The 13,373-nt window shown below is 36.2% G+C and overlaps 1 protein-coding gene across 1 annotated transcript in view; it reads left to right on the top strand.

The window, feature by feature from the left end:
• The window catches only part of SERPINI2 (serpin family I member 2), a 38,529-nt gene extending 25,657 nt beyond the window's left edge, over window positions 1-12,872 (top strand). The window contains exons 6-9 of the mRNA XM_007197551.1: window positions 2,160-2,257; window positions 5,594-5,680; window positions 8,737-8,826; window positions 12,776-12,872. Coding sequence (XP_007197613.1) covers window positions 2,160-2,257; window positions 5,594-5,680; window positions 8,737-8,826; window positions 12,776-12,852 — 352 coding nt within the window. The 3' untranslated portion in view covers window positions 12,853-12,872. The remainder of the gene's footprint in view (window positions 1-2,159; window positions 2,258-5,593; window positions 5,681-8,736; window positions 8,827-12,775) is intronic.
• The last annotated feature ends 501 nt before the right edge of the window (window positions 12,873-13,373 follow it).

Here is a 13,373-nt window from a genome sequence, read left to right as displayed (position 1 = left end):
TTTAGAAGAGAGTCAAGGAAAAGAGGAAATGAACCACATCTAGAATAAATATTAAGATTCACAAAATTTGGAAGAGTTACCAATTAACACTACACATATTGTATTGATCGAGATTACAATTTTGGATTATATTTAGATTAGAAGGCAGTGGAAGTTAGCACATTAGCTCTGACTTAGAAGGGACCTGCATTTGAATCCTAGCCCTGTCTCCTATCTTGTCCTTGAGTCTGAAAATCAACCTTCTCAAAACCTCCACTTTCTTATATGTTAATGGGAATAGTAATGCTCACTTCCTAGGGTTTTTGTGAAGATTAAAAACTATGATCTATATTAACTGCTAACACACAGAAGTGCTACTTCACACCTGACTATTCATGGCTCCAATAATTATGGCTAATTAGAAATCGGCCGTAGATTATACTTTTATTAAATGGTTGAATGGGTTTCTATCACTGTAGGTTTCATTGGACTATGTTATGAGCAAGACTGTTACTTAAATGACTCTCGGTATAATTAGACCTTATTAGAGGTTGTAATAAGTCTTGCAGTATTCTTGTCATTATCCCCAAATCATTGGACTATTATACTAAAAATTGCTAAATTATGGGTGGAATAGAACATTTATCCTCAACCTTTTAGAAGCCCATACTCCATTCAGTATAAAAAAAGTGTGGTAATGAAAATAGAAAAAAAGAACAACCCCAAAGCCTCAAAACCATCATGCTGCATATTATCTTTCTTAGCAGGAAGTTAAAAGGAAGAAGTTGAAAATGATTGACATAAAACAAGTTATTTTCATTATCAGTAGGTTTTAATGTGCATGTAGTGAGTTGTGCCCATCTCCAGTCAGCTAGGGTTCTGAATGAATAAACATCTTCCAAAAGGGCATAATATTTTACCAAGAAATAATATAGGGCCAGTAAATTTTTGCCACAGCATGGTCCTTGTTTTGAAGAACTATAATTAAGAAGCTTGTTCAGTATTTGGCAATTAAAACAATGATCTAATTAGACTGATTGCACAGCTAATTTCTAGCCCCAGATGTGGGCCTACCTGTTAGCTAAGCAAGGATCCTGTGCTTGGGCAATCGTGTCTGCATCCAAACCAGAGAGCACGGGGGCAAAGGCCCAGCTAGGGCACAGACAGAGCTCCTTGGGCAGGAGCTGTCCTGGGATTTCCCTGAGGTAGGAAATATACGTAGCCCCCTGTTGGAGGACTTTAGACTCTTTTCTTTCATAAACAAAGTCTCCAACCTGGTTGTCAAATGTAAATGGATGCTTTTAGCATCTTTAAAGCCAGTAAGTACTAGCTTCTTTCCCACCCACCCCCCTCTTTTTATTGAAATGGGAAAGTGAGGGTCACTGATTGCTGTTGACTTGGAATCATAGAAGATCAGTGCCTGAGAGAATCTTTGAGATTCCTTGGTGAAGCTCCCTCTTCAGGCAAATCGAGGCTTGGAGACTTGCGTAGAATCTGGAGTCCTAACTTAGGGCCCTGCATTAGAAGTATTGGCCAGCTTTTTTTTTGTTTTTTTCCTATAATTTTTACTTTATTGGAAAGAAATTTAGTTCTCTTTCAATCTTTTACCTGTAAAATACAGGGCTTTTGGGGAAGATGTTAGGTGTGTCTGTAAACTGAAGGAAGTCACATCAACTGTGACAATAGATGGGAAGGCTCATAGGTTACTAATGCCCCCTCTCTGTACCTCAGTAGCCAACAATCTTCTTTAAGGACCGTTGGCTTCTGTTTCCAGCTCATAGTCTCTTGGATGCCTGCCAGGAACCATCTTTGATGATGTGAAAAATCTGAGTGTGTATAGTTGCTGGAGGGAAGCTTTACATTTCTAGCGAAGAAGCAAATAATTGAAAACTTAACTAGAATTCACCCTGTTTTGTTGGGTAATTGTTACTTCAAAAAATAGAGTATTTGCTTCTCCCTTCCCAACCAACCATTTATCTGGGAAACAAGTTATTAGCAACTCAGAACTGCTCAGTGGAGCTGGGGAAAAATGGTGTGAAAAGTGAGGAAACGTAATTGGGATAATGAAAACAAAATATTTCACAATAAAATTTCTTCCAAGTCATCCATTTTATAAAAATCATTTTGGTAGAAAATGTGTACAGTGTTTCAAAAATTTTCCTCTTCATTTTTTAAAACAGATTTAAAGTAGAACAAAAATTAGACTTCAAAGAAGCTTTGTATTCATTGAATATAACTGAGATATTTAGTGGTGGCTGTGACCTTTCTGGAATAACAGGTAATATGGAAAATTATTCTTATATTATCATGTAAATATGTTTTCTTAGTAATGATGTTAACTGACTGATCTTAAAACTGAGAGAGCATTTGGCCCCAGAAAATACATACACAGAGAATAAATGTCATAGTCATGTCAAGCTGTCTGTAAACAAGCACTCTATTTTGCACTTAAGTAGTTTTGCTTAATGAAAGTCAGACAGCATTATAGAATGTTAGATAAGCCTTCTAACCATGCTTACAGTGAGACTGTGTAGGAAAAGTATTATATGGGCTTTTATTCCAGCCCTGTTTGGATTTCCTTATCTGAATAATGGGAATTACAACGTTGAGGCTCTCATCTAAGCAGAGCTAATAAAACTTTTATAAACCAATTAGCAAATGTTAATTCGGTAATATTAGAGGCCATGAAATAGGCGTCCACAAGCTGCTGGATGATGAACACAATCTAGAAATTGTAATGCTGCAGTTTGTAGATTTAGCTTGAGACTGACAACACATCTGAGGAGATGGAGCTTTTATGCTAACTGGCACCCGGGAAATTGTGTACGGTTAAGACACTTACTTACACAACAAAGCCCAAGACAGTCTTTAATTTTTCTCATCCTGGCAGTACCCACTAGTTCAAAAATAACTAAAGAGAAAAAAATGGATGAAGAGGGCCAATTTGTCCTAAGTTATCTGCCCTTTTTAAAATTCAGTCTTCTGTTTTATATATATATAAAAAAACAACAGTCCTAATGATACAGGCTTGTCTGTCTGATGGGGTTGGATATCATAACCCAGCATTATTGTGTATTCCTATATAAAATGTGGGCTTTGGAGAAGTATTCATTAATTTATGCACTCATCAATTATGTGAGTAAATGAATAGAATGAATGAGTTTTCCTGGCGGAGGAGGTGGGTGGGGTACACAGGTGACATAGCTGTTCATTATCACCTTCACGCATGATTTAGCCGTTCGTTCTCACACTGCCGGATAGATCTGACTTCTCTGACAATTTCATCAGCATCAGGAATGAGACAGTCAGAATTAAATACTGCAACAGGATGCTCTCTAAGGGTGTCCTGGAATGCAGCCACCTCGCCAACTTGAAATAAACCAAACCATTTTTTAAACACCTCTTCCTCTTAAATTTCTTTTTTTTTTTTTTTTTTTAGAAATTTCATGTAATGTCTGAAACATTTATATTAACATATTTCCATACATCCTCTTAAATTTCTTTCTGGCCTTCGGAAGCTCACTTGCTATATCTCAGACTTTCAAACAGCCACTCGCTCTGCAGATTCCCAGCAATTTGTGACTTCTATAACATCTCCTTTTACAAGAAGATTTACGTAAGAATAAATGTCCAACATTTTTTGCTCTGAGTTGCCTATTTGAGTTGTTTTAACTACGTTAAAATATTCGTCTCAAAGTTTCCAAAATAACTCTATTGAAAACATTTCATTCAAAACTTGTGAATGACATGAGTGTAAGATAGTGTCTCTTTTGTGTAACTATCACACAGCACTAGCATTGGACTGGTTCACAGTAGCCTTTAGCAAATGTTTATTGTCTACTTACAAATGGTAAGTAGGGATGGCAGGGAATTAATTCACTATTCTCCTGAAGACCAGAAATAGTGCCAGCCTTGGCTGTGGTTGTTCTGTTTCAGGCAACAAGACAGAACCAAAGAATCAAAGTAGTTAAAACGTAGTTAACCCACACTAATGATGCGGATGCCCCCTTTTCTCCATCTTACGTGTTTCTATCACTAGACATAGCCTTATCCATTGATTCATTTATTTGGTAAGTATTTACTGAAAGCCAACTATGTGCCAGGCAGTTTTCTAGAGTTGAATAAAATCTACAAATTCCCTCTTCTAATGAAGTTTACATCTGTTAGGGCAGATGGACAATTAACAAGTAATTAATTAATTAAATGGTGAGGTGATAGATGCTATGGATTAACTAAAATAGAGTCATGGGATAAAGAGATTTAGATCAGATAAGAGCAGAATTAGACACGGTGAGAAGGGACAATTGCTGTGAGGAAGTGTCATTTTTGCTGAGACCTAAGTAACAAGGGAGCCAATCAGGGAACGTTCTGGGAAAAGGGATTTTAAGCAGAGGGAGAGGTGGGGCTAAAGTCTTGATGCTTGACCTTGTAGCTGGAGCTACTGGAAGCGGAGAGGAGGGTAGGAGATGAGGATGAGAGGTAATCAGGGGCCCAGACAGAGTCATTACAAGCAGTTTGGAGTTATTTTTAGGAAGCCATTTTCTATGCAAATAACCCTTTGATGACTTCTCTCTATCTTGCCTGAGGGGATTTACTTTTCTGTAAGCTGTCAGAGCTGGTTCCCCTTGACTAAATTATTTCTTCATGAATTCTTCTAAATTCGGTCGTCTTGGTGGAGTCTACCTACGTCACATCAGCTTTCTCTCTCACGAAGCACAAAGCTCCTTTCTCTTCAAGTTTCAAGGCTCGCCTTCCTTTCCTCACCCTTTCGCCACCACTGAACTCACGACCACCTTTCCGTTGTCTCTCTCAGGAACATTGTCAGATCTATCTGTTCTGGACGCAGAGGGATGGCAGGTGGCTTCTGAACTCGTGGTTTCACTCCCCCTTCTCAAGGAGACTCTTCACAGGTCACTATACCATAAACGCTTCACACATACATCAGTTCCACCAAGGGGAGGAGAGGGGCCTTCTCTCTCAGCTTGTTTCCACGGCAGAACAAAACGTTATTAAGACACTATCTTACACTGAGAAATTTGACAGGTTTTAAAGCATAGCTCTGAAGCGATTTTGTAACAGATGACACAAAAGCTCTTTAGACTTTGATCGCCTCATCAGTCTTGAAGGAAAGTAAATTTTGTTCTAAACTCCGATCAAAACCCAATACGGAATTTAAAAGGCAAGCTGGCTTTGAGGTCGAAGACATAGGGTGGGATTAATTCAAATCTGTAAAGCCTTTTTCATCTTGCCTGTAGACCATGACTAAGGGAGGCAAAACCCTTTGTCCATTCAAATATTTCACTTAGTGGGGTACCTGATTTGAGGCTTATCGCCTTCCATCTTTATCTTTTATATCTGAGTTAAACTTGGTCTCTCCATATCTTCTCTACCTCATCTCTGCAAGAGCTAAACCTAAACCACATTTATCTCTAGCAAATTAACTAACTTGGAAAGAGTTTGAATTCTTTTCCTTTTTCTTTGTTCATTTGAAAATATAATTCACCTGGGATCCAATAAATAATAGCCCTGAGTTTTTTTTTTTGTTTTTTTTTTGTTTTTTTTTTTTATAGCCCTGAGTTTTAACCCTTCAATGCACTTTCATATTTTCCTACAGATTCCTCTGAGGTGTATGTTTCCCAAGTCATGCAACAAGTTTTCTTTGAGATAAACGAAGATGGCAGTGAAGCTGCAACATCAACAGGTAGGACAAATGATGTCACAGCAAGCCAGGAGGAAGGACTGGAGGAAATGAGTGTGAGGGTGCTGCCGCTCTGTGGTCCTCTGATCTCCTTTTCTCCTCCTGCTGTCCAGTACACTGAAGGAAGGGGAAAATGGCTATATAAGCTATTTATGCATCTGTGCGGCTGGAGTTTAAGGCAAAAGAAAAGGGAAGGGACTTGATTACGAGTTGAGGCTCATCTACTGATATCTACTTATTTGTAAATTGGATTACCTGCCCATTAGCAGATAGGACCCTTGGAGAAAACTTTAGGCTCAAACCTGAAATCATGATTGCTCAGGAATGTTCACTCTTAAGAAATTGTATTAATTTCATTCTTCCTTTGTGCTCTTAGTCCCTACTTTTCTAATTTGACTCTTGTTATCTCTATGGCAGTGGCTCTTGAACTTAGCAGCACATTAGAGTCAGCTGAAAAGCTTTAAAAAATTCTGTGCCCAGACCGCACCCCAAAATAATTAGATCGGTATCTCTGCGGATGAGATTCAGCCTTCAGTATTTTCTTACCTTTCCCTAAGTGATAACAATGTGAATCCCAGGTTGAGAAACACTGCTCTGCAGTGACTTGGAGCCTATCCTTGCAACTGCGAGTGTAATGCATAGGCCAGCAGCATCAGTGCCCCTTGGGAACTAGTTAGAAATGCAGAACCTCAGGCTCAACTCCAGACCTATTAATCCAGCATCTGCATTTTCCGAGGTCTCTTGGTGACTTGTGTGCACATTACAGCTTGAGAACCACTTCTATGATATATTTCCTTGAACAAATGGCATTTTGAATAGTATCTGTGCTGCATAAAAGTAATACTCAAAAAATAATTGGAGAAAAGCCTTACATTCAATTAGAAATGGAAGGGCAACTTTAATGAATTCCTCATAAGTCTATTTTAATTCTTCAGACCATTTGGACTTTAACCTGTATGTAAAAGATATGCATCCTTTAAATAGTCATATTGATAAATTTGTATCCACATTATTAATTTCTTGATTAATTTATAATGCTATGTAATGGCAATGGGTTTTGACATCTGGGTGGGGCACACTGGACTCCCACTACTGTTGTGTCGTCTCCTGAAGGACTTTGCATTACTGTGCTCAAGGAACTTAGATTGGAGGGGATGAGCTATTACAATCCTTGGAGAAATCAAAGGTGGCTTTGGGATGAAGTTGCTAGTTCACGTAGACAAATTTTCCACTTGCTTTTACACAGAATTGGAAGAGTCCTTATAGATCATTGTGTGATCCTCTCATTATGTTGGTGAAGAAACAGGCCCACGTGTGAAGTGGTTTGCCTAAGGTCATGCTAATAATAGACAGTAGGGTTTGGACTGAAATCAGGTTCCCTGACTTCAAGTTCAGAACTCTTTCTGCTATCACCTGATGCCTCTTGTTTTAAGCGTAGAGTTCTCTAAGAGGATGTAACAATCATTAAGGGATCAGCAGTGACCCTGATGTATCACACTTAAATAGTTAGTGTGAGTGTTTTGACTTTCAGGCATCTACTCAGTGGATGCTCAGGAACAAAGGAACTCAAGTATCCACCCAAGTGAGAATGGGCATGATCCTGACTGTGCTTTTCTGTATTATCTCATTAATTCAGACATGAGTCTATATTCACTGGTATTTGGTTATCATAGCCCTGATATTTCAGGTAGAAGAATGCCATGCATTTAATATTACTAAGGTTATTTTGGATTGTGCAGGGAATCAGAATATGCCACCCCCAAATATGCCATTTTTGCAGAAGAGTTATTTTGAGCTGAAGGCAATTGAGAAACAGCAGATACAAAAAGAGCTCTCTACCCTCCTCTTACATGTCTAAAATCAGGGCATAAATTTCCCTTGTGGAGGTATCTCCCTTCTTGTCTTCCATGCCAAGAGAAGGAACCTTTGGCATAGGAGATGAAAGTTGCCACTGATATGAGTCTGCATAAGAAAACCTTGCTAAATAATCCTTATATACCATTAATTTTCCCCATATATTTACCTTCCCACAATTTACCACCCCTAGACACTCAAACCCCTTTTCCTTTGTGTAGTCACTTCTCCACAATTTACCACTTTCTGTTAAAATGATATAACCCCTTCTTTGGGTATTCGTTTCTTTTCTGTGAAGCTCCTGTGTGGATACAAAATAAAACCATTTCTTTTGTTAATCTGTCTTTTGTCATTTTAATTTGCACACCCCAGTTACAAACAAAAAGTGTAGAGGAATAGTTTTTTCCTTCTCTACATTTGTTTTTCAATTCTGATCACGTGTTGCATTTTAAAAACTATGTTCATAGGTCTGAAAAAATTATACAAAATTATTACATTACTGGTAAATAAAACATCTGAATTGAGTGCAGAAATATTTAATCTAGAAAGAAAAACAATCCAGCCATTTAAATTTATCCACTCTGAAATATTGATAAATGCCACAATGGAGGAGCATGATACAAATTATTATAGTAAATAATTGTTAAGGCAGCAAACCTCTCCTTCTAATATCATGATAAAAATCCCATACACATTCACAGCACAAATCCTGAGCACAAAGTTCTGAGCTCACAGAATAATTTTGGAAAAGTTAAAAAAAATAAATTTGAAGTCAGATGTGATTACTACAAGCCTGGAGAATAGAAATGAAGTACAAACATACCTGGATAGGAATTAGAAGTTGAAAAATTATGAGATAAATCATATAACACAAATAAAAAGTGAGCAGAAAGTTACTGCTTAAAAGATGAAATTTTCAACTGCTTTCACTACACTGAAACTAGTTCTGGCTTTCTTCTTCCTTGAGCATAAATGTGAAGTTAGAATTATTCAATGAGTAATCCAATATTTATTCTTCTGCTCTTCGATTTTTAAATTTATTCCAAATTTCTTTGTATTTAGAAAATGGTTATTTTTCCACCTGTTAATTTCTCAAACAAAATGACCTTTCCTGTCTACAAAAAATAGTATGGACATTATGGATATATTTTCTTTACTGATCTTTTAATGTGCCCATCTAAATAACTGTTGTCTCTATTTCATAGGCATACACGTCCCTGTGATCATGAGTCTGCCTCAAAACCAATTTATAGCAAACCATCCGTTTCTGTTTATTATGAAGAATAACCCAACAGGTACCTTTTTGAGAATTCCCTGGGGGAACTGCTTAAGTTAAATAGACCTAGTCCTAGATGCTAATCTCAGTCTATACATCTGAATCATTTGTTCTTTCAATTTATTGAATTTATTTTAATTTTTTCAAAAATTTTCTAGTGTCTATTTCTTGAGTGCTTGTTTTGTACCAGGCATTGTGTTCTAAGAGATGACAGTGACCTAAAATAGAGCAATAGTAGTAATAGCTGCCGAGACAGTTACTGTACGTGCTGGTGATTTTAAATATGAATCTCGACAGCTAACACCATTCCAATAAGTTAGATATTTGATGAGTAAAGACATAAATGCTCAGAGAGAGGTTGTGTAGTTTGTCTAAGGTCATACAACTGAAAAGTGGTGGTGAGAATAAGACTTTTTTGTTTCAGAAGTCAACTTTTCTTTCAATGATGCCACAATGAGAGTGGAAATTGGAAGTTGCACAGTTGTGAAAGGTTTCATAGGTAGATTCCAAAAGAATAAGTGACTAGCTATAGGCTCTGAGTGGGATGGAGGAGTCAAATATTATTCCAAATCTCCAATCTGGGCAATTGTGAAAGATAATGCACAAAAGGTAGGGGTACAAAATGTAGGGGTACAAAATGTAGGGGTAGTAGTCGATTGGACTGGCGTTAGACACAATGGCAACGTAAATGCAGATTGTCTGAGTAGATGTTTTTGCAATTTCTCTTATGAAAAAGAGAGGCCAGAAATGTGGATACAGTGAGGAAACTTTCTTTAAGTGTATATTTAGGACTTCTCAGGAGTCATAACCCCATGTGAGGACTATAAACCAGGGGAAAAGAGATGATATCTTATTCATTTCTTTATCCAGCCCAGTATTTGGCAAAGTGCCTTGCACTTAATATCAGTGCCCCTAGAGATTGAAGTTTTGGACTTGGGGTTCAAGTCCCAGCTTAATGAACTAATAGTTGTAAGACAAGTCACTTATACTTTCTAAGCCTTATTTTCCCCACCTCCTATTTGAACATAATATTAGTACTTATAGAGTTAAATAAAAGAATATATGAAACCTGTGACACTGCCTGGCACATAGTGTTCATTGTGAATACATCAATAAATATAAATGAGTGAACGACTGAATAAATGAAGGTAGAAAAATGGAAATTTTCTCTATATAAATTGTTTTACATGGAGAAGAGGCAGAGTTAATTTCAGAATCTGAATCTGTTAGATTAACTTGCAATACTGGCCCCCTAAGGGATATATCAGTCTCTTTTTAAGTTCCATGAAACTAATGCTGAATGACCTTTCTGAAAGTTATATCTTGGAAACAATGGGACAGTTTCAGATTTGCTGAGATTGTATTAACACAACTTCAATTCTAGTAGTGGATGTGTCAGTGTTAAGAGATATTCTGAGTATGTCATTTGATCTATACACCTTTAACCTTAGGATAACTCTAATTTCTTGCCATCAGTGTGTAGCTATTGAGTATGGAGAACAGAAAGAAATGAAGCTCATTGGGCATCAATGCACTAGGAAATAATGGTGTTTAGAATAATGATGTTTGACTCTTTATTTTCCAAGTTGATGACTATGGGCATGTAATAGCTATCAGTTAAACAGCAGTGAAAATTCAAAACCCAAAATAATTCACTTATTTATTTATGTATGGTAATAATTAACTATCAGACCCTTAATGACAATTTCCACTGTTTCATGATCTCTATTGTAATGAGACTTTCTAAACTAGGGTTACTCCCTTAAAGTATTGTTTAGAATGAATGGCCACTCATTTATTGGAGGCTGTAAATTGTTGCCATATAAAATGTAGAATGGGTTATTACCTTAAGACAATACACATTCAGTGATTTATTTATTTTTCCTCTCACAAATGAACTGAAGAAATCATTGGGATTAACGAAGCTGGTGATTTAGCATGGTATAGTAAACTACTAAATGGCTTAATGATTTATATAAAATATACTCATTTGACAATTTCTGGAGTATGAGGGTGAATAATTTTAGATTTAGTACAACCAATTTTTACCTAAATTTTAAATTTTGTTTTGGTCAACCAATCCTCTTATGCAAAATCCATACATTACTTGTATTTTCCTATCAGTATTTGACTTCCTATCATATATATTTCAGTATATTCATCCAAACCTCTTACCAAGCCAAACTTCTAGGGAAATGAAGGACAATTTTTCTTCTTTTAGGCTGAGGGTATAGGCCAGCGTTAGAGACTTTCAGAAGAAAATTGTCAAAGATACTACATGAAATGTGCCATTTCTCAGAAAGTAGTGAATCTGGGTTTTGAAACTGACAGTACTCAATACATAATAAAAAATGTTGTGTTTATAACTCTTTCAGGTCATGGGTTGAAGGGAGAAGCAGACTGCAGGGTATTCACTGAGAAATCTTTTTTTCTAGGTCATTAGCTTTGGTTATGCTATTGTATTTTTACATTATGAAGTAAAAACTGCTTCCATCTGATGGAGATGTTTTATAACTATATTGATTAAATAAGAGGGACACTTCTTAAGAAGTGGGCATGAAAAGAAATGTGGAAACAACAATGATTTCTGCTTCAGCCTGCCTCTGAATCCACTGTGACTATGTCATGGAAGATATCACTAATCTGTCCAATTTAGTAGTGAGTAGATTGGTGATTGCATGAAGACTCTACTCAAAATGTGGTTCTCTTCGTCAAAAAAACAGATTGAAAAGGCTGGGACAAATGGCTTTTATGTAATGTCCTATACTTCTCAGTGTTTAAAACTTTAAACTATTATCTTCAATTTATGAGGTTAGTTTCTATGAAAGTTACTTTAAAAATTCCCCAAGCAAGCAATTCTGGTAAGCATTTTAATGCCATAGAATTATAAAGACACAAGGGTTACTATTGATTCCTATTGTGGCTAAATGTAGTATACATCCTGAGGAAGTTATGTATCTCTATCTATCTGAAAAATAGAGTATTTGTTTTCTTGTGTTTGGGGAATTATTCTGAGATTTTTGAGGCAAAGTATTATTAATTATAATCATAAAAAGAAAAAAATCTGCTAAAGATTATGTCTATTTCCATGTTATTGATTCTTTTAAGACTGTGTCTGTCTTTGGACTGAACAGTAAGGCGTTAATGAAAAAGGGTTCTTCCTTTTTATTTCATTTCTGCCATTGTTATTTCAAATACATGTAAGCTTTAAAATTATGTAAAATTTTATTTTATCACTTTTGAAATAAACCTTTATTTCATATGACTTTAAGGGACATAACTCAAGGCAACGCTTGACATTGAGCCACTTCCCTTACCCTAGTTGAAAAGAAAGGTGAATGGATTTTAACACATCATTTATTTCTGTTTTGTCCTCTAGTTCTTAGTTCCTTTTCACTTGCACACACAGAATGGCAGGAAACAGATGTTTACGTGTTTACATTTATGCTTTATACTATATCACCGGTGAGGATTTGAAAGCACTAGAGATGTGAAAATATTGTCTTTAGCAGTAAGCTTTGATTCAGAGCCGAAGGAAGAGATCTGAGAGCTGCACTTTTAACCCCAATGGTTTATATTACATGCATAAAGAGATGACTGCTAATACCTTAAATTTAAAATGCGTCCATGCTCATCACCATTTTATTATTCTCTGTTTGCCTGACTGAGTCTCTATATTTAGAAGAACACCTCTCTGTCACTTTATTTTTGCTTTCCTTTATGAAAAACAGGACTAATGCATTTTCCATGACAAGCTGTTGTGGGTGTTAATTTACTTCATAAATTATCAGAAAATGATTAATAATGATATAATTATCTATTTTAGACAATGGAGTGGGTTATGTTATTAGACATTGCCTGTTTACCTTATAGAGAAAAAAGACAATGATTTGTTAAAATATTAAGAAATATTCATTATTGTCATTTTTTCCTCCAGAAATTCCAAAAGTTTCTTTTTCTTTTCCTAGATTCAATTTTGTTTATGGGAAGGGTGACAAATCCTGACACCCAGAAGATGAAGGGAAGAGATTTGGATTCACTGTGAATGAAAAGCACAGCCTCAGAATATGGAAAATAGTTGATTGGTGAAATACCATCAAATATTTTCTATATATCTTTTTCTGTTTTAAACTGTGCCTTTATTAATCTGTATTCATAAATAAATGAAATTATGCATTAAATGTTTTTGTTCTTTCTGTATTTTTATAGCGTATACATGAATCAAAAGCAGTGAACTTACGTAAGATATTAATATTAATATGTTAGAACAATCCATCTAAGATAGCTTAGATATCAGATTCCTGTCTTAGATATCAAAGTCTGTATTCTTAAAAGACTGGACTATCCGACTCCCAGGCATAGCAGCATTATCCAGACCATGGGGAAGTAAGGTCCATGGAGAGTGGGTGTGCTGGGTGCCTCTCTGTGGTCCAACCTGAGATACAAAAATCCAGTACCCATGACAGTGGACAAACTTTGAATATGTAGTTAACTTGATACTCCATGTGTTGTGTTTAACAGTTGCCTTGTTTCAATACCTTTGGGGACATATCAATTTTTTCTTCT

The sequence above is a fragment of the Balaenoptera acutorostrata genome, chromosome 4, assembly GCF_949987535.1.
Source record: "Balaenoptera acutorostrata chromosome 4, mBalAcu1.1, whole genome shotgun sequence".
In the NCBI taxonomy this organism is placed as follows: domain Eukaryota; kingdom Metazoa; phylum Chordata; class Mammalia; order Artiodactyla; family Balaenopteridae; genus Balaenoptera; species Balaenoptera acutorostrata.
Note: the sequence above shows the minus strand (reverse complement) of the source record. Positions and strands in the feature narration are given on the sequence as shown.